Source organism: Rhincodon typus, chromosome 7 (genome assembly GCF_021869965.1).
Source record: "Rhincodon typus isolate 14 chromosome 7, sRhiTyp1.1, whole genome shotgun sequence".
NCBI lineage: Eukaryota > Metazoa > Chordata > Chondrichthyes > Orectolobiformes > Rhincodontidae > Rhincodon > Rhincodon typus.
Window position 1 is genome coordinate 5293350 of NC_063338.1, and position 19625 is coordinate 5312974.

Here is a 19625-nt window from a genome sequence, read left to right on the forward strand (position 1 = left end):
CGGGTCGAGACCCTTTTCTGAAGAGGGGTCTTGACCCGAAACGTCAGCTTTCCTGCTCCTCTGATGCTGCTTGGCCTGCTGTGTTCATCCAGCTCTACACCGTGTTATCTCAGTTCTAATTTCTCCAGTTTTTCATCATAATTGAAGTTCTTTATCCCTGGAACTACTGTTGTGAATCTTTTGAGCACACTCTTCAAAGTGTTTACATCCTCTCAAAAGTGTGATGCCCAAAATTGCCCAATATTCCAGTTTATGCCAGAACAGTGCCTTATGAAAGTCTAACATAACCTCCTTTCTCTTGAACTGTATGCCACTACTAATAAAATCCAGGCTGATGTATGCTTTATTAACTGGGCTGTCAAGATTTTCTGCCTCCTTTAATGATTTGTGCACATATGCACTAATATTGCTTTGCTTCTGCACTGCCTTTGGAATGATGCCTCCATTATTTTATACTGTCTTATCAACTTCTGTTTATCAAAATGCATACTTTCACATTTGTCAACATTGAATTTTATCTGTCACCTGTCTGCCCATTCCATAACTTGTCCACATCCTTTGAAGTTCTAAACTAGCTTGTTCTCTGTTCATAATGCTTCCAATTTTCATATCATCTGCAAATTTTGAAATTGTGCCCTGTACATCAAGTGCTAAGTCACTAATATATATCAAGGAAAAACACTCAAAACTTCTACCCCAGGGGTAGATATGCTACCACTGTGCTACAAGATGCAATTATTTTAATTGGGATCTTGTAAACTTTAAGTTCACATTTTCTTACAATGTACTCCTGCCACATTTTTGCCCACGGACTCAAGCTGTCTATATCCATCTGCCATCTCCTTATGTCGTCTTCATTATTTATTTTCCAATCAATGTGTCATCTGGGTGTGTGTAGGACTGGGCTGTGGTTCGGTGTGTGTTTGTGTGTATAGGGTTGAGAAATGTGTATGTCAGTTCTGCACTTGTGATGCACTGGTGGTAGATCAGATATCCTTGTGTTTCCTGGCTCTTAGGGCTGCAACTAAGAGACCCATCGTAGTCTTTCAGAAACATAGGCCTTATGACTTTGTTCTAAAACTTACTGTTGACTTCTACAGATGACTTGTGTTTTATAGTACAACTATTAAAATCAATTAGGAATCATGCAGAAACTATGATAATGGGGAAAGTGGGATTATGTTCTATTGCTTATCTCACCAGGAGAGATGCTCTTCAGTGCTTCTAACATGATTTTATTTGCCACATGACCAGGAGAATCAGTGCCTGACTACCAGATGGCTTTCCAGGCAGAGGTGGGGAACCATCCTACTTTTGAGGATATGCAGCATTTGGTCTCCAGGGAGAAGCAGCGACCCAAATTTCCTGAAGCTTGGAAAGAGAACAGCCTGGTGAGCAAACAGGATTTATAGAATCATAGAATCATACAGCATGGAAATGGACCCTTCAGTCCAACAAGTCCATTGCTGACCATAATCCAAACTAAACTAGTCCCACCTGCCTACGGTTGTTCCATATCCTTCCAAACATTTCTTATTTAAGTATTTATCTAAATGTCTTTTAAATGCTGTAACTGTACCTGTATATACCATTTCCATGGAATTTCATTCTACACACAAACCACTCTCCGTGTAAAAAAAATTTTGCCCCAATGTCTTTTTTAAGTCTTTGTCCTCTCACCTTAAAAATATGCCTCCTAGTCTTCAAATCCCCCATCTGAGGGAAAAGATACCTGCCCTTCACCTTATCTATACTCTTCATAATGTTATAGACCTCTTTAAAGGTCACCCCTCAAACTGCTAAGCTCCAGTGAAAAAAGTCTCAGCTTATCCAGCCTCTCCTTTTCTGGCAACATCCTGGTAAATCTCTTCTGAACCTTCTCCAGCTTAATAGTAATCTTCCTATAACAGGGCGACCAGAGCTGCACATAGTACTCCAGAAGAGGGCTCATCAATGTCCTGTACAACCTCAACATAACATCCCAACTCTTATACTCAAAGGTCTGAACAATGAAGGCAAGCGTGCTAAATGTCTTCTTAATCACCCTATCTATATGTGACACAAACTTCAAAGAATTATGTACCTGAACCCCTAAGTCTCTCTGTTCTGCAACACTACCCAAGGCCCTACCTTTACTTGTATAAGTCCTGCCCTTGTTTGTTTTACCAAAATGACCTAACTCTTATCCAAATGAAAATCTATCTGCCATTCCTCAGCCCATTGACCCAATTAATCAAGATCCCTTTGTAATCTTAGATAACCTTTCTCAATGTCCACTGTACCACCAATTTTCCTTGCACAAAACCATGCTGACAGTCCCTAAATCATTCCTGGCCTTACCAAATGCATATAAATCCTACCTTTCAGAATCAAATCCAAAAGTTACCCACCACCGAAGTTAGACTAATAGGTCTGTAAGTTCCCAGGCTTCTCCTTACATCCCTCCTTAAACAATGATACAACATTAGCCATTCTCCAGTCATCCAGCACCTCACCCTTAGTTATAGATGATACAAATATTTCTGCAGGAGGCCCCACAATTTCTTCCCTAACTTCCCACAATATCTTGGGAAACACTAGATCGGGTACTGGAGATTTATCCACCTTTATGTTTTCTAAGACTTTCAATGCTTCCTCTTCTGTAATGTGAACTGTTCTCAAAACATCAATATTTATTTCCGAGTTCTCTAGCCTCCATTTCTTCCTCCACAGTAAGAACTGATGCAAAATATTCATTTAATATCTCTGCCATCTCCTGAAATTCAACATAAAGATGACCTCTTTGATCTTTAGGGGGCCCTACTCTCCCTCTTGTTGCTTTCTTTCTCTTAATGTACATGTAGAATCTCTTTGGATTATCCTTAACCTTATTTGCCAAGGCTGTCTCATATCCTGTCTTTGTCTTCCTGATCTCCCTCTTAAGAATGCCCCTACACTCTTTATAATGTTCAAGAGATTCATTTGAGCCCAGTTGTCCATACCTAATATACGTTTTTTTTATTCTTGACTAGAACTTCAATATCTTTATTCATCCATTGTTCTCTAATCCTGATAGCCTTACCTTTCACTCTAACAGGAACATAATGACTCTGAACTCTCATTATCACACTTTTGAAAGTCTCCTACTTGTTGGGCATCCGTTTACTTGTGAACAGGCTACTCCAATCAATTTTTGAAAGTTCTTGTCTCTTTTCATTAAAATTTACCTTAGTCGAATTAAAAACTTCATACCATTAAAATTTGCCTTACTCCAATTAAAAACTTCATTTTTTATGGAAGGCTTATCCTTTTCCATAACTATTTTAAAATAAGTAGAATTATGATCACTAAACCCAGTGTTCCCTTGCTATCACTTCAGTCACTTGCCCTGCCTTATTGCCTAAGAGAAGGTCAGGTTTTGCTTCTTCACTAGTAAGAACATTTACAAATTGATAAAGAAAATTTTCTTGAACACATTTTACAAATTCTTCACCATTCAAACCTTTAACGCAATGGCAGTCCCAGTCAATGTTTAGAAAATTAAACCACCTACTATAAAAACATCATAATTCTTACATATATATGAGATCTCTCTACATATTTGTTCTTCAATTTACCTCTGACACACTATGGGGGTGTCTAAAGGACAATCCCATCAAGGTGATCATTCCTTTTTTATTTCTAACTTCAACCCATATATTTTCATTTATTTTTTCATATATTTTACACTTTTCTGATCTGACAGTTGTTAGAATGTCTTTCCTAAGTGTAAAATTGAGGATGGCACAGTGAGCTAAGTGCTGCAGAAGCGGAGTTCAGTTCCAGCCCTCACCTGATGGAATGAAAATTTACTCAATCCTGGAAAATGCAAAATTCCTATAGACAGTCTCAAGCTGGTTACTGGTTTTACCTTGGCAGCGGTCATTAAGATAGACCTAAGCTGTGGAAGGAAAATCAGCCAATATTGCCATTCCATTTGTTACCAATGATTCCTCTTGGTAATTATGTGTATCAGAGTGGAAGATTATTGGTATATATCTCCTGGCTCCACTCCATTTGTGTTTGTAAGTGTTTCTTTATAATTTTAATATAAACATTTTTTAAAAATTAATCAACTTGTTTAGAAATGTTATGACACATCTCTGAGACAGGTTGGACTTGAACCTGGAACTTTTAGCCCAGAGGAAGGGGCACTATTATTGTGCCAGTACAGCCCCTTTTATTTTCAGCCTGCCTGCTTGGATCTATCTTCGTATGAATCATCATCATCATGCAGGAATGGAGGAAGCAGTTATTTTATGAAATGCACCAGAGTTGAAAAAAACGAGAATAATTTGCCTGTTTGACAGGCTGTTCGATCACTGAAGGAAACGATGGATGATTGCTGGGACCAAGATGCAGAGGCTCGGCTCACAGCTCAGTGTGCAGAAGAAAGGATGGCGGAACTCATGGTTATGTGGGATCGAAACAAGTCCGTGAGTCCCACGGTCAATCCAATGTCACAATTTACTACAACAGCTATGCAGAACGAACGGTAAGTGCCAAATGTCAAGGTAAAACATGGCTATCAAAGTTGGATTTCCTTCAGTCCATTTTGGCTACTGCTTTGGATCTGAGCACATTATTTTGATCTTCATTTTCTTTCTTTGTGTTCTTGGCTTAGATCATTCCTTCTTCTCCCTTTATTGCTACACCATTTCTTTCCCCTCTGGGGCGCCTCTTCATTGCAAACCTTAACTCAAGTCTATCGCTACTCCTCTACCTTGCTTCATCCGTCTTGCTATTCCATACTTGGGTAAGCTTACAGCTATGTTCCATACTCCTCTTAGATTTATCTGAGGGGCTGTTGAGGTTCCTACTCTTTTCTCCTTAGAAGCAACACCCTCAATGTACGCATACCTCCTCTTCTAACCCCCTCTCCCTGCCCCCATTAACTCCAACAACAAGTACAAGATGCTCATAAACATTTTTATTACTGTGATTGAGACAAATCATTCAGGTTCCTTTTCACCTATTTTCCCAGCCACTTTAGACAACTCTCTCTTTGTACTCTGTAATTGAGTACACTGGTTTGAAATCCGAGTTGCTCTCCCTAAAATATAATTTGAAATTCTACTATGTTGTGATTACCACCCACTAGAAGATCCTGAACTATAAGATCTCTTATTAATCCTACTTCATTACACATAACTAGATCCAAAATAGCCTGTTTCCAGTAAGATTCTGCAACATACTGCTCTAAGACTCAATCCCTGATGCACTCTATAAATTCAACTTTCATGTTACTCTTGACATCTGATTTGTCCAGTTAATATACAGATTAAAATCACCCATGACAACTGTAGTGCTCTTCATACATACCTCCATTATTTGCCAATTTATGTTTTGTCCTATAGTGAGGCAACTTTTAGGGCCCTATAGACAATTCCCACCTGTGACTTCATTCCCTTGTCATTTATTATTTCCACCCAAACTGATTCAATATCATGATCTATGGGTTGTTTTCCTCAGAGCAGCGAAGTCTGGAGGATGATCTAATTGAGATGTACAAAATGCAATAATAAGGATACAGGGATCAGGGAATTCCTGTTTACCCTAATGGAAAGCTCAGTTACCAGGGGACCCAGTTTTGAGGTGACTGGTTAAAAGGATTAGAAGGGGACATGAAGAGAAACCCTTTCCCCCAAAGGATTGGGGGTGGAGGTGTCTGGAATTCACTATGCAGTTTAAGGGGTGAGGTGGACACCCTCGACTTATTGAAAAGGAACTTAATTCTACATCTGAAGTCCTGGAACCTGCAAGGCTGCAGACCAGGTTCAGGACTGAGATTCAGGATTAATGGGTCTTCTATAAAAAATTGGCAGATGAAGTTTAATGTAGGAAAGTGTGAGGTCATACACTTTATGGTAGAAAGAATCAAAGGTGGATGACTATTTAAATGGAGAGAGACTCCAAAGAAGTATGGTGTAAAGGGATTTGGATATTCTTGCACATGAAACACACAGGTTTTCATATAGGTACAAAACATAATTAGAAAGGTAAATGGAATTTTGATATTTATTCCTAGAAGGTTGGTGTTTAAGAACAGGGAAGTCTTATTACAACTGTACAGGGTGTTGGTGAGGCCGCATGTAGAGTACTATGTACAGTTTTCAGGAAAGGACATATTGGCATTGCAGGCATTTTAAAAGATTCACTAGGCAGAAACCTCTGTTGAGAGAGTTGACTTAGTAAGAACAACTAAACAGGTTAGGCCTTTATTCATTAGAATTTAGAAGAATGAGGGATGGTCTTACTTAAACGTACAAGATTCTGAGGGGCCTTGACAGGGTAGCTGTTGGGAAGATGTTTCCATTAAAGGGGGAAATCTGAATTTAGGGCACATAATTACAGAATAAGGGGACACTCCTTTAAAACTGAGGTGGGAAGGTATTTTTTCTCCCAGGTGTAATGATTGTCTGAAATTCTCTACCCCAGAGAGTTGTGAAGGCTAGATTAAATACTAGGGCATTGACGGCTATGCTGAGCTAGCATGAGAAGGGTGTCGAGGTCTGGGGCAAATTGGCCTTGATCTTGTTGAATGGTATTGAGCTGACTTGAGGGGCTGAATGGACTATTCCTACTTCTATCTCTTATGTTCTTATGTAACCCTAGCCCATCCAATCTTTGCTCATAGCTGCAATTTCAAGCCCAGGCAACATTTTTGTAAATCCTTCCTGTACGCTCTTTGGAGCATCTTTAAGCTGGTAACCAGACTTGTACACAAACTTTCACCTGTGGCCTGAGCTGTGTCTTGTATACTTCCAGCAACACATCTCTGCGTGTATTCAACATCTTGCCCAATGAAGTAAAGCATCCCATGTGCCTTCTTTACCACCTCAGTGACCTGTCCTGTCGCCCTCAGAGACCTATGAACATGCGTTCCGAGGTCTTTCACTTCCTCAACCCCTCTCAATACACTCACATTTACTGTATATTCTGTTGTTTTGTTTTCCCTCCCCAAATCTATAACTTTGCATTTCTCCAGATGAATTTCATTTGCCACTTTGGCACCCACACAACCAAACCATTAATATCATGCAGTAGTCACAGCCATCCTCTTCACTACCAACTACCTGTCCAATATTTGTATAGTCAACGAATTTCCTCTCACATTTAAGTCTAAATCATCCATATGCAGGGAAACTGCAGGGAACCCAACACTGAGCCCTGTGGAGCATGAGTGGTAAATACTTTCCATTTGCAAAAAAATGCTCCAACCATTGCCCTCCATTTCCTGTCACTGAGCTAATTTTGCATCCAACTCAAAACATGCTGACTATCCCTGATATAATGTGTACCTTTCAGGTAACAGCTAATCCTACCTCTTGTTACTGTTAGTGAATTTCCCACCGCTGATGCCAGACTGACCAGCTGTTATTATTTGGCTTTGCCTCATTTTGAATAATGGTGCAACATTTGCAGACCTTCAATCCTCTGGTATCTCACCAGTATCTCGTGAGGATTGAAAAATATGCTCAACACATTCTCTGTTTCATCCCTAGCTTTCTTTAACAGACCATTCATCTCTCCATGGTCATTTATCCACTTTCAAGCAGATCAACTCTCCAGTACTTCTGTTCTCATTATCTAACATTTCACATTCCTCTTTAATTAGAAATAGTAAGAACTGCTGATGCTGGGGTCTGAGATAACACTGTGTGAAGCTGGAGGAACACAACAGGCCAGGCAGCATCAGAGCAGCAGGAAAGCTGACGTTTCCCACTTCCTACAGACTAAGGGGGTGGCCATGGGTATCCACGCGGGACCAAGCTATTCCTGCCTTTTTGTAGGATACGTGGAACAGTCCCTTTTCCACAGCTATACTGGCACTATGCCGCACCTCTTCCTCCGCTATATCGATGATTGTATTGGCGGCGCCGCATCGTGCTCCCACGAGGAGCTCGAACAGTTCATCAACTTTACGAACACCTTCCACCCTAACCTCAAGTTCACCTGGACCATTTCTGATACCTCTCTCTCCTTCCTGGACCTCTCTGTCTCCATCTTTGGTGACCACCTCGAAACTGATATCTATTTTAAGCCCACTGACTCCCACAGCTACCTGGACTACTCTCACCCAACTTCCTGCAAGAATGCAATCCCCTACTCACAATTCCTCTGCCTCTGCCGCACCTGATCCCAAAATGAAGTGTTCTACTCCCGAACATCCCAGAAGTCCTCATATTTCAAGGACCGCAAATCCTCCCCCTCAGTGGTTGAAAACGCGCTTGACCGCATCTCTTGCGTCTCCTGCACCTCAGCCCTCACACCCCCTCCCCCGCAATAAAAACAAAGACAGAATTCCCCTTGGCCTCACATATCACCCCATCAACCTCCGGATTCAACGCATCATTCTCCGCCACTTCCGCCGCCTGCAATCTGACCCTGTTACGAAGGATATATTTCCCTCCCCACCCTTATCTGCCTTCCGGAGGGACTGCTGTCTCCACGACTCCCTCGTCCGCTCCACACTTTCCAATAGCCCCACCACCCCCGGCACCTTTCCCTGCAACCACAGGAGGTGCTACACCTACCCCTACACCACCCGCCTCAACTCCATCCCAGGCCCTATAAAAACCTTCCACATCAAACAGATGTTCACCTGCACGTCCACTAATGTGGTCTATTGAATCTGTTGTTCCCGATGTGGCCTCCTCTACATTGGTGAGACCAAGCGGAGGCTCAGAGGCCACTTTATAGAACACCTATGCTCAGTTTGCGACCAACAACAACACCTCCTAGTCGCGAACCACTTCAACTCCCCCTCCCACTCCCTGGACGACATGTCCATCCTGAGCCTCCTCCAGTGTCACAACGATGCCACCCGAAAACTGGAGGAACAGCACCTCATATTCCACCTTGGAAGCCTACAACCCAATGGTCTTATGTGGACTTTAGCTTCAAAATCTCCCCACCCCTGACCTCATCCCAAGACCAGCACCCCGCTCATCCCTGCCTCATTGACCTGTCCATCTTCTCTCCCACCTATCCGCTCCTCCCACCTCACTGACCAATCCCCACCACTGCCTACCTACACTCACCTTTACCAGCTTGATCCCTGCCTCCTTGACCTCCTGTGACTTCAAATCTAGATCTCTTCTGTTATGTCTCCATTTCTGAAATATCTCTAGTCAAATCACAAACAATGTCCTCTAACCTGACTGATGTTTTTTTTTCTCCTTGGTCTCAGCATTACCAGTCATCCCCACTACCCTCCTTCAACACTTTTCCTCCATTGCTCAGCTCAGTGGGACTGTTGTTTAACTTGCTTCAACTCCTACTTGTCCATTAATGACCAGAATATTCAGAATTTTTCTGAAGAAGGGTCTAGGCCCAAAACGTCAGCTTTCCTGCTCCTCTGATGCTGCCTGGCCCGCTGTGTTCATCCAGCTCTACACCTTGTTATCTCAGAATATTCCCAGTGTTGATTTTTCACCTCTGAAATCCCCTAAGGACCGTCCTTAACCCCCTTCTTTCCTTATCTATGTGCTGTTGCTTAGCAATAACATCACGAGGTGTAAAGTCAGCTTTCACGTACAGACAGCCTGTAATTCTAATTCGTTGCTGTTGCTTTTGACCCCTCAATGTCTCTGTGCTGTCAACCTGCTTACTGGTATTCAGACTTGGAGGATGCAAATCATACAGTAGTTAGACAATGGTTTTGATCATTTAAGTGCTTTCAATTCCCAGCATCAATGTTGGAACAAACCATCAGTATCATTGCCTGCCATCATCTCCCAGTTATTGTCTCAGGCTGAACCACATTGTTTGCAGTTTTGGCATCCATTTGATTCTGAGGTGGGCATTTCCAGTGCCCACACTTTTCAGAAGAAAGTTTGCCTACTTCCCCTCCCCAACATTGCTCATCTCTAGAACCAATTCAGCTCCTCTGCTGCTAAAGAATTCATTTATGTCTTTGCTATCTCTAAACTGGATGTTCTAATAGTGTCCTCTCCTCAGTTGTCTCCTTGCACTAATATTTCCCACTGTATCCCCTTTATCTCCACGTCCTGGACAGCTCCTGCACCCGCTTTGTTCTGTTTACCAGTATTGTGCTATTTGACATTTGGGCTTTCATATTGCAGAAACCTTTCACACAGTCGGCGAGTGCCAAAGATGGGACCCTACCCCGATTATTCCTCTTCCTCGTACATTGAAGACTCCCTTCACCATTCCGAAGGGATGGTGAAAAACATCTCCACGGACAACTCCACATCTGGAACCCCATCGACCACCAGTGAGAAGAACCGTAATTCCATCAACTATGAAAGGCAGCAGGCTCAGGCTCGTATCCCTAGCCCAGAAACTAGTGTCACTAGTTTGTCAGCAACAACCACCAACACAAACACTGCAGGCCTCACCCCCAGCACTGCCATGTCCACCATATCAGAGACACAGTACTCTGAGGACACCAACACACAGGCAGGAAATTTGCTACCACCCCTGGGTCCCACCCCAGTGTGTCTGCAACTGACTGAAGAAGACCTTGAGACCAACAAGCTAGATCCTAAGGAGGTGGACAAGAACCTCAAGGAGAGCTCAGATGAAAACTTGATGGAGCACTCCCTGAAGCAGTTTAGTGGGCCAGATCCTCTCAGTGGAAGCAACCCCAGTTTATTGTACCCTCTAATAAAGCTGGCAGCTGAAGTAACCGGGCACCAGGATTTCTCCCAGCCGAGCACCAGTCAGGTGTGCTTGATCCCTGACATCCCAGCCACTCAAATATATCCCCTACCCAAACAACAGAACATCCCCAAGAGACCTACTAGCCTCCCACTCAACACCAAAAATGTGGCAAAGGAATCACGGCTGAAGTTCAGCGGTAAGCATAAGTCCAACCTCAAGCAGGTGGAGACTGGGGTGGCAAAAATGAACACCATAAATGCAGGTGAGCCCCAAGTAGTAACTGTGACAGCGAATGGCATCGCCGGAAGATGCCATGCAGGGAATCCACATCCAGTGGTCAAGCAGTATGTCAATGGCTCAGTGTCTGGTCCTCAGATGTCCAATGCATCAAGTCTCCGGGGCCACGAGATCCTCCAGTCCCAGTTTAGTGGTGAGGACAACAGAGTGAACATAAACTCCAGCCCGGACGAGCACGAACCACTCCTGAGGAGGGAGCAACAGGCCACACGTGATGATATTATTGCCGAACGACTAATGGACAGGAGAGACCGTCCACTTGATCAGGGGAGGACAAACTCCAACAATAACAACAGCAATCAGTGCACTGTGGCAGAGGGAGCACTGACCGATGGCCAGGCTCACCCAATGGCACCAGTAGCACGGCGGCAAGGGAGGAGAGCTGAGCGGCCGACCTCGCTTGATCTTTCATCAGCCAATGTTTTGGACAGCTGTAGTATACAATGTAAGTAGGAGGGGATTCCTTGTTTGTGTGGAGTTAACTGCTGCCAGTCTGAGTAATTCTTGAGTTTCTCAAATTGGAGGGGGAGGACTCATGGTTGTGATTGTTATCTACTCGTAGAACTGAACGTGTAAATGCTCAATCCAGCCAAAAGCAAACTTGTCCATGACAAATATCGAATTTTGAGTTGGCTATTGATACTCAAAAGACTCCCATACTCGAGACTATAAAGTCAAACAGCACAGAAACAGGCCCTTTGGTCCAACTCATCCGTGTCAATCAAACACCCAATCTGATCTATTCCCATTTGCCAGCATTTGGCCCATATCCGTATTAACTCTTCTTATTCATATACACATTCAGATGCCTTTTAAGTAATTGTACCTGCCTCCACCACTTCCTCTGGCAGATTGTTCCATCTACACACCACCCACTGCGTGAAAAAGTTACCCCTCAAGGGAGCATTCCCCTGCTCATGAGCGCAACCAAAACTGACCGACTGAATGGATCTGAACAGACCTAAAAGTGAAGTATTATTTCAAAGGCCCTAATAGGCATATCGACATTCTGAGTTCAGGCCCTTTGGAATAAAACTTTGTTTCTAGGTCCATTCAGGTCCCCGCTCTCACAGCTCCCACTCCCGTTCCCAAACACCTCTTGTTATTCTCAATGAGGGGTTACGACAATTCCTGAGCTTCAAAATGAAATCACTAGGAAGATGTTTGGGAAACATTGGTCTGTCTAGTCTTACTTGTGAAAATGATCATGGAGTTGTACTCCAACAACAGGTCAGTGCCTTCAGGCAAGGAGTGGGAAAATCATGCCTTTATTTGTAAACAGTCTTCGTTTGTAATGGTGCATGCCTCTGTCACAGTTCGTTTGTCACCTTTAGCTAAATTGTTGTCAAAGAAGTGAAAAGATAGCCAGTCTCTTCATACTGTTTTTTTTTACCCAGGCCCAGACACTTACAAGAAATCTCTCATGTTTCTATTTGCCTGATTCAGCCAATGCTCTACGCGGCGTAACCAAGCAGTTACTTTCCAAAAATAGGTCCATTGAAGCTGCTAAAAGTCACAACATAGCTCCAAATCCCAAACCATCTGTAGACAGTGCTATAAACACACCAACTTGCAGCACAACTGATAAAAAAAATTTGAAGATTTGAAAACAACACAAAAGAGGCTGCAGTGATTGTGAGGCACCTCAGCACAGTATAGTGATCTTTATTGAAGTGACATATTGTTTTATTTTTTTCCCCTGACCAAACCCATCCAGGTGAGACAACACGGGAGAATAAGCAAGCTTCCTCTGGAGACAAGATCAAAAAGCGAGTTAAAACCCCGTACTCCCTAAAGAGATGGCGGCCTTCTACATGGGTCATTTCAACAGAACCCATTGATGGTGAAGTCAACAACAACAGTAGTGCAGTAGGGCGCTCAAAATCCAGCACCACCGTTTACCTCGTTGAGGGTGGCAGTAGGGTCACTGCCACAGCAACAGTCAGCAGAGAAACAGGAGTGAACTGCCTGTGAATCTTTGACTTTTACTTTATACTTAGTAATGAGAAAGAGAGAAGACACAAATCTGAAGGGACAACTATTCCACCCTTGAACTCCCCATCCGACTGCTCTTTCACCAATCAAGACTTGCTTTAGAGATCAGCTATGCAGCAGAAGCTTAAAATATCTAATATTTGGGAGCTTTTTTTTGTTTGTTATTTTGCCTTTTGTCGCACTTTTTTTTCAAAAAGGAAAAGAGTTAATCTTTAAGTGATGCCTAGCCAGAGGCAAACACTGTGTTTTACAGGCGTTTCGGTAAAATAAGCAGCACATGACTTGGTCAATGCTCATTAGTGATCAGCTGCCCCTCTTGCTGAGAGTATACAAGTGGTTCCTCAAGGCACATTTAACTAATGTTGAACAATGTGGCAAACTTGTTGTTTTCTTTTGTCTTTCCTTTGATACCATTTCCGCAGCTATTCTGATTCTGTTACTGGATTATGAAACGTACACTACCCCCTTTTTATAAAAAATGATTGTTGGAATGTGCAATAGGCTTAGCTTAGTAATGCTTTTGAAAAAAGACAATTATTATTTAAAAGTTGCGTCTCTGTATATCACTAAAGGTTGCTAGTAGTGCATGCGCTGGTGGTGATCTTGTTTCTCTTCGCTCTCCTTCTCCTAATCCCCATTTCTGCTGGAAACCTTTGCTGGTACGGCGCGCATGGTCCCCAAATGTGGGAAAATAGTGACACATATCTCCCTTCCTTCTCTGTAAAAATTCCCATTACCCTTTCAGCCATCAGGTATCTGACCCATCAGTACACGGGTAATGTTAATGGGCCACGCACTTCAACTCAAAACAAGCCCATAAAACCCTGTACTAAAATTGTGTTTGATACTGGTGCTACATCTCTTTTGAAGCTTTAGCGCTGGATACATTCCCTCAGCACCATTTTTTTTGCACCATTTATTTTGCACCATCTTCTCATGCATTGTTGAGAGGCTTGATCTGGCAAACTGGATGATGTGCTAAGTTAGGCACTAGCTTTTCTTCTCTGGAGCATGGGAACAAATCCAGTTCTGGATCTCCTCTTCTCATTTTCCCAAGAAGTCAGACTCTTTCAATACAATTCATAGTTGTCTTGGTCTCACTGTACAAAGTTGTCCCTAATTGACACTAAACTTAAAACCTCACACAAAGGGCCGTATTGTGACTGATGTGGAACACAGAAAATGTCTCTGTTGTAGTAGGGGCATGTTGCAACTGTGTCATGTAATTAGAACAGAGACATGAGGAGAGTAGGTTAAGGTATTGTCTATTTCTAAGGCATACTGTGCCTGCCTTGGAGCACTAGATAGGTCAGTGTAGAGATATGTTTAATGTGTTTATCCCATACCTTTGTGGGCCTTATGAGCATTTAGTCCTGACTTTGCGTGCCCGGTGGAAAATGTTCCTTTCTACAGCACTCAGTCCTTGTCTTGAAAAGTTCACTGAGTTCATAAAAGATGTTTTTAAAAGATGGTGACATTCAGCTGGCCTAATTCAAGATCAAAGTTTATAGGGAACTTGCTGCTCTCAGTTCTGCTGAGCTACAGCCCACACTACATCCCATACCTTTGGTTTTACAAAACAGAGGGAAGCAAGAAGGGATTCTTGCTTTGAGATCTCAGTTTGAAGTTTGCTGCACTGATTTGATTGCTTGCTTTAAGTATTGGTGCTGTGGCTTCTCCAGATCTAGTTTAGAATATCACTGACCATTTGGACTTGCTGCATCATTGATGGACTGGGACATGGAGAGGGGAGTTGATAAAATTGTGGATTATGGGTTAGAGTGAAACACTTGCATCCATTTCAAAGCTTTTTTCTCAGAATTGGATTAGTATTATATAGGCTGCAGAATAGCCTGCACATTTGTTAACAGTTTGATTCTAGTGGAGCCTATTAGCAGGACAGATATCTCATTCCCTCAGTCAGATAGGGCTGAATATAAATTATAGATTAGTTTAAAATATTGCCCTGAATCATGCATGGATTTGCAACTTCTATTATGAAGGCTTGGAATACATTAACTGTACCAGTATCAAACTGTTGTGAATTAAAATAAGTGATCTCAATGATTCAGCTGAGTATGACTTACATGTACAGATGTCAACTGTGATTACCTGACAGAAAGTCATTCGGTTTGTGCACAGAGCCATTCAGACCCTGCAGGGCCAGATTTAATCTCCAAGTTTGAACTTGCTGTCTGATCTCAGATGATGCAGCAGTTTGGATGCTATGATTGAATTCCCCTCTCAACTATGATCCCTTAATATCAGACTTAGCTCGTTGTTGATGGACTCCTTGGAGAAGTAGCACTCGTTCCTGGTATGCAAAGTATGTTCCCTAGATTGCGACAACAAATGTTGGCTAGCCCCTACAGTTAGGATAGGAGGGCAACAACGGAGAAAGACTAAACCCTGTATTATGTACAGTTATGCCAAGCATTCCTTGGAGGAATTTCTTCAATTCACATTCTCTGTGTGATGTGGGCTAGTAGCGGGGTGAGTTAAGGAGAGAAATGTGCCATTGGTTAGGTGGGTGGGAGTTGTTACTGGCTTGGATTATTACCCATGATGAAACTTAGCAGAGGCCCATATTAAAGGGCTTTTTTACTGATACCCTTGGTGATGGGCCTTTTGGACAGGATTGACAAATTGAAAACCTGACCCTAGAGTGTTAAGCCAGGTATTCCAAACTATCTGCCATAGCAACTCTGTTGATTGTATGTGATTGCAGTTAGAATCCCCTGAGAAGCCTTCCAATGTAACAAATCCTGAAAATCTGAAATCTAAATAGAAAACACCAGATCTGTTGCCAGTCAAGGAAAAAGACAGGAGAATGTTTTGAATTGTGACCCTTCACCAGTGGCAGGAGGGTCTCATGTCACTACTGACAGACTGCTGTGTAGATATCTTTCTGCAGAATATGCCAGTTCGTTCAGGTTGAGCTCAATCCAAACATTGCTTGTCCCATTTTTGATGACCTTCGTTGGATGGGGGTGATGGGAGGAGGGAGCAGATTATCCTTTTAATAGTAAAGTTTAATTCTCAATCACAGCAGAAATCCCTGTTATTTAAAACACTAAGATGTTCGGTTGGTGCAGATAGCTTTATAACCATTGTCATTTGTCAGGTTCTGCATCAAAGTGATGTTTAATGGATTTAAGGATTAAAATTCAAGCCTGTCCTTTACTACATTTAATTAGTATGCAGAGCAGCAATTGCACTAGTTAGAGAAGTGAACAGGATTAGCTAGAAGGCAATACCTCTGATAGTTTACCAAATGATGACTGTGTTCCTGTTGCCAAGATTCAATCGGGGCTGCAGGATTTGACTCTCAGTTGGAATGCATTCAGATGTGAAAACAGAGCTGGCCCTATGCGTCGATGGCCTTGCAGTCAAACACTTCACCAATATTCACTGTACAAACTATGTGTGTTGTGAGTGGGGTGGGGGCATGATAACCTTTGGTGTACTACTGGATGGTGAACAGTGCTTGTGGAATTGTACCTCAGCAAGTGTTGTTAGTGTTTTCAGTAAAGGAAGGAGAGACAATTTGGAACGTGTTAGGGACAGGGAATATTTTTGATTAGAGTAGGTAGTGGAGGATATGAGAGATAGTAGGAACTGCAGATGCTGGAAAATCTGAGATAACAAGGTGTAGAGCTGGATGAACACAGCAGGCCAAGCAGCATCATAGGAGCAGAAAGGCTGACATTTCGGGATGAAGGGTCCAGGCCCGAAATGTCAGCCTTCCTGCTCCTATGATGCTGCTTCGCCTGCTGTGTTCATCCAGCTTTACACCTTGTTATCTTAGTGGAGGATATGTGTTAGATTTGGGGAGTAAATTCATTTTAAGTAAGTCCTGGAAATACTTCCTGTGGCGCTGTCTTTCTGTTCCATCCCAGTATATACCGGAGGCAGTGTGCAAGTGTTGGGGAAATAGTGCAAAGACATATTATATCAGGTAACTTTATTAAATTAATTGGATTGTAATATTGATTAATAGCTAAATCCCAGTCCCATCATTGAAGCTTTGAGACTATGACCCCAGGGCCATCAACTACTTCACAATCCTTGCTTTTTAAGTATATAAATGTGTTAATTACTCTCTAACATAACACATCATTATAAGAGCATTTTCAGTTATTACATTGAGGTGCTATAAAAGTTGAAGGCATTTTATAATGTTATTGAAATTGATTTTTTTTGTTTCCATCCCCATTACTGGTTGTGCATATCAGAGCACTCTGTGCCACTGCCCAGTGACTCAAAGTGAACTTTGCAAATTGTAACTTTTCTCACAGACATTCCTCTCAGAATTTAAATCACAGCCTTGGAATGTCACCTCCAGTAATGTTTAATGATGCATCAGCCTGTGTCATCTAATAATTCAAAACTAAATGTTTTGACATCATCGTCCACTCTTGGATAAATATTGATCGGGCAGATGGGGTGTGTGTTTTGTAAAGTTTGTAATGCATGGTTATTGTAATATTGAATGTGTCTGAATGAAGCTGTTCAAACTACTGTTGTCTTCAGAATTAATTTTTAAAAAGTCAGCTGGCACTATGGGCAACTGTAAACCACAACCTGTTTTCTATAAGTGCTGTAAGTAAATGCTTTGGTAACCTGGAGTTCCAATAATCAGAGGAGAACAGAGTTTACTGGTATAGCTTTCTGACTTAATTGAGGTGACTAGCTGGCTGTAAAATCCTGCATATTAAAGAGTATATTCATGACAAAGCCAACCATCTTGTTTGTGGGTTTATTTCATTTTTGCCTCTCTCCTATTAATAATCTAGAAACACAAACAACTTAGACTCCTTTGAAGAAAGTATATTCTTTTCTGGAAAACTGTCTTTGTTAGCTGATGCTTAAGGGTCCTACGGCAAGTCTTGAACTTGTTGCAAATGAGAGCACAATACCAATGTGCGAACTATGCTCTTGTGAATGTTCTGGATCCGTTGATGCAGCACACTGGCATGATGGGGACCTGCCCTGAGATAGTTTGAGGGTACAGTGAGATCTTTATACCTAGCCCATGGTGTTCCTAAACTAGGAATGAAACAGGGGCTAGCACTTACTGTCTTCAACTTAATAAGCCCAAATTTGTAAGAATAGTCATATAAAGTCATTCTGCATGGAAACAGACCTTTCATCAAACTAGTCCACGCCGACCATGTTCCCAAACTAAACTAGTCCCATCTGCCTGCATTTGGCCCATATCCCTCCAAACCTTCCCTATTCATGTACTTATCCAAATATCTTTTAAACATTGTGTCTGTACCAGCATCCACTACTTCCTCTGGTAGTTCATTTCACACATTAAACACTCTGCGTAAAAATAGCTGTCCCTCATTGTCCTTTTTAAATTTTTCCCCTCTCACCTTAAAAATATGTCCCTAGTTTTGAACTCCCCTACTTTAGGGAAAAGATCTTTGCTACTTAACTTATATATGCCCCTCATGATTTTATGAACTTCTACAACCTCCTATGAACCAGTTAAAAGAAGTCCCAACCTATCCAGCTTATTTTTATAACTCAAACTCTCCATTCCCAGCAATGTCCTGGTAAATCTTTTTTGAACCCTCTCCAGTTTAATAATATCCTTCCTATAATAGGGCGACCAGAACTGCACACAGTACTCTAGAAGAGGCCTCACCAATATCCTGTACATGATGTCCCAATTCCTATACTCAAAGGTTTGAGCAATGAAGGCAAGCGTGCTAAATGCCTTCTTAACCAACCTGTCTGTGACACAAATTTCAAAGAATTATGTATCTGAATCCCTAGGTCTCTCTGTTCTATAACAGTACCCGAGGCCCTACTTTTAACTCTACTTTGAACACCCTAGTTATCTACAACACTACCTAGGACTGAACCATTAATTGAAGAAGTCCTGCCCCTTTTTGTTTTACCAAAATGCAATACCTCACATTTATCCAAATTAAACTCCATCTGCCACTCCACCACCCGTTGACCCAATTGATCAAGATCTCTTTGTAATCTTAGATAACCCTCTTTACTGTCCACTATGCCACCAATTTTGTGTCATCTGCAAAATTACTAACAACGCCTCCTATATTCTCATCCAAATCATTTATATAAATGGCAAACAAAAGTGGACTCAGTACCAGTCCCTGTGGAACACCAGTGGTCACAGCTCTCTAGTCCAAGAGACGGCCCTCCACCACCACCTCTGTCTCCTGTTGTAAAGCCAATTTTATATCCAATTAGCAAGCTCACCCTGAATCCCATGTGATCTAATGTTACTAATTAATCTATCATGCAGAACTATATCAAAGGCTTTATCGTCCAAGTAAACAATGTCTGCCCTTCTGCCCTCATCAATTTTTTTTGGTTACTTCCTCAAAAAACTCAATCAAGTTGTGAGACACAATATTCCTCGCACAAAACCATGCTGACTACCCCTAATCATTCCTTGCCCGTCCAAATACTTGGGATAAAAAACAAATAGCTCATATCACTTTCAGCTGTATGGCAAACAGCTAGTGACCATTGTCTTGTATGGGACTGCAGGAGCTGAGTCTGAATAAGGTGAAGGGTTAGGGGAATTATGTGAGCAGCCAAAAGAACAATGGAAGAACCATAGATAGTAGGAACTGCAGATGCTGGAGAATCCGAGACAACAAGGTGCAGGGCTGGATGAACACAGCAGGCCAAGCAGCATC

General features: G+C 42.1%; 1 protein-coding gene across 1 annotated transcript in view; it reads left to right on the plus strand.

Annotated features, from left to right (window-relative positions):
* bmpr2b (bone morphogenetic protein receptor, type II b (serine/threonine kinase)) overlaps positions 1-17681 on the plus strand; it is a 297603-nt gene extending 279922 nt beyond the window's left edge. The window contains exons 10-13 of the mRNA XM_048598830.1: positions 1255-1391; positions 4329-4513; positions 10107-11389; positions 12662-17681. Of these exons, the coding sequence (XP_048454787.1) occupies positions 1255-1391; positions 4329-4513; positions 10107-11389; positions 12662-12918 (1862 nt within the window). The 3' untranslated portion in view covers positions 12919-17681. The remainder of the gene's footprint in view (positions 1-1254; positions 1392-4328; positions 4514-10106; positions 11390-12661) is intronic.
* The last annotated feature ends 1944 nt before the right edge of the window (positions 17682-19625 follow it).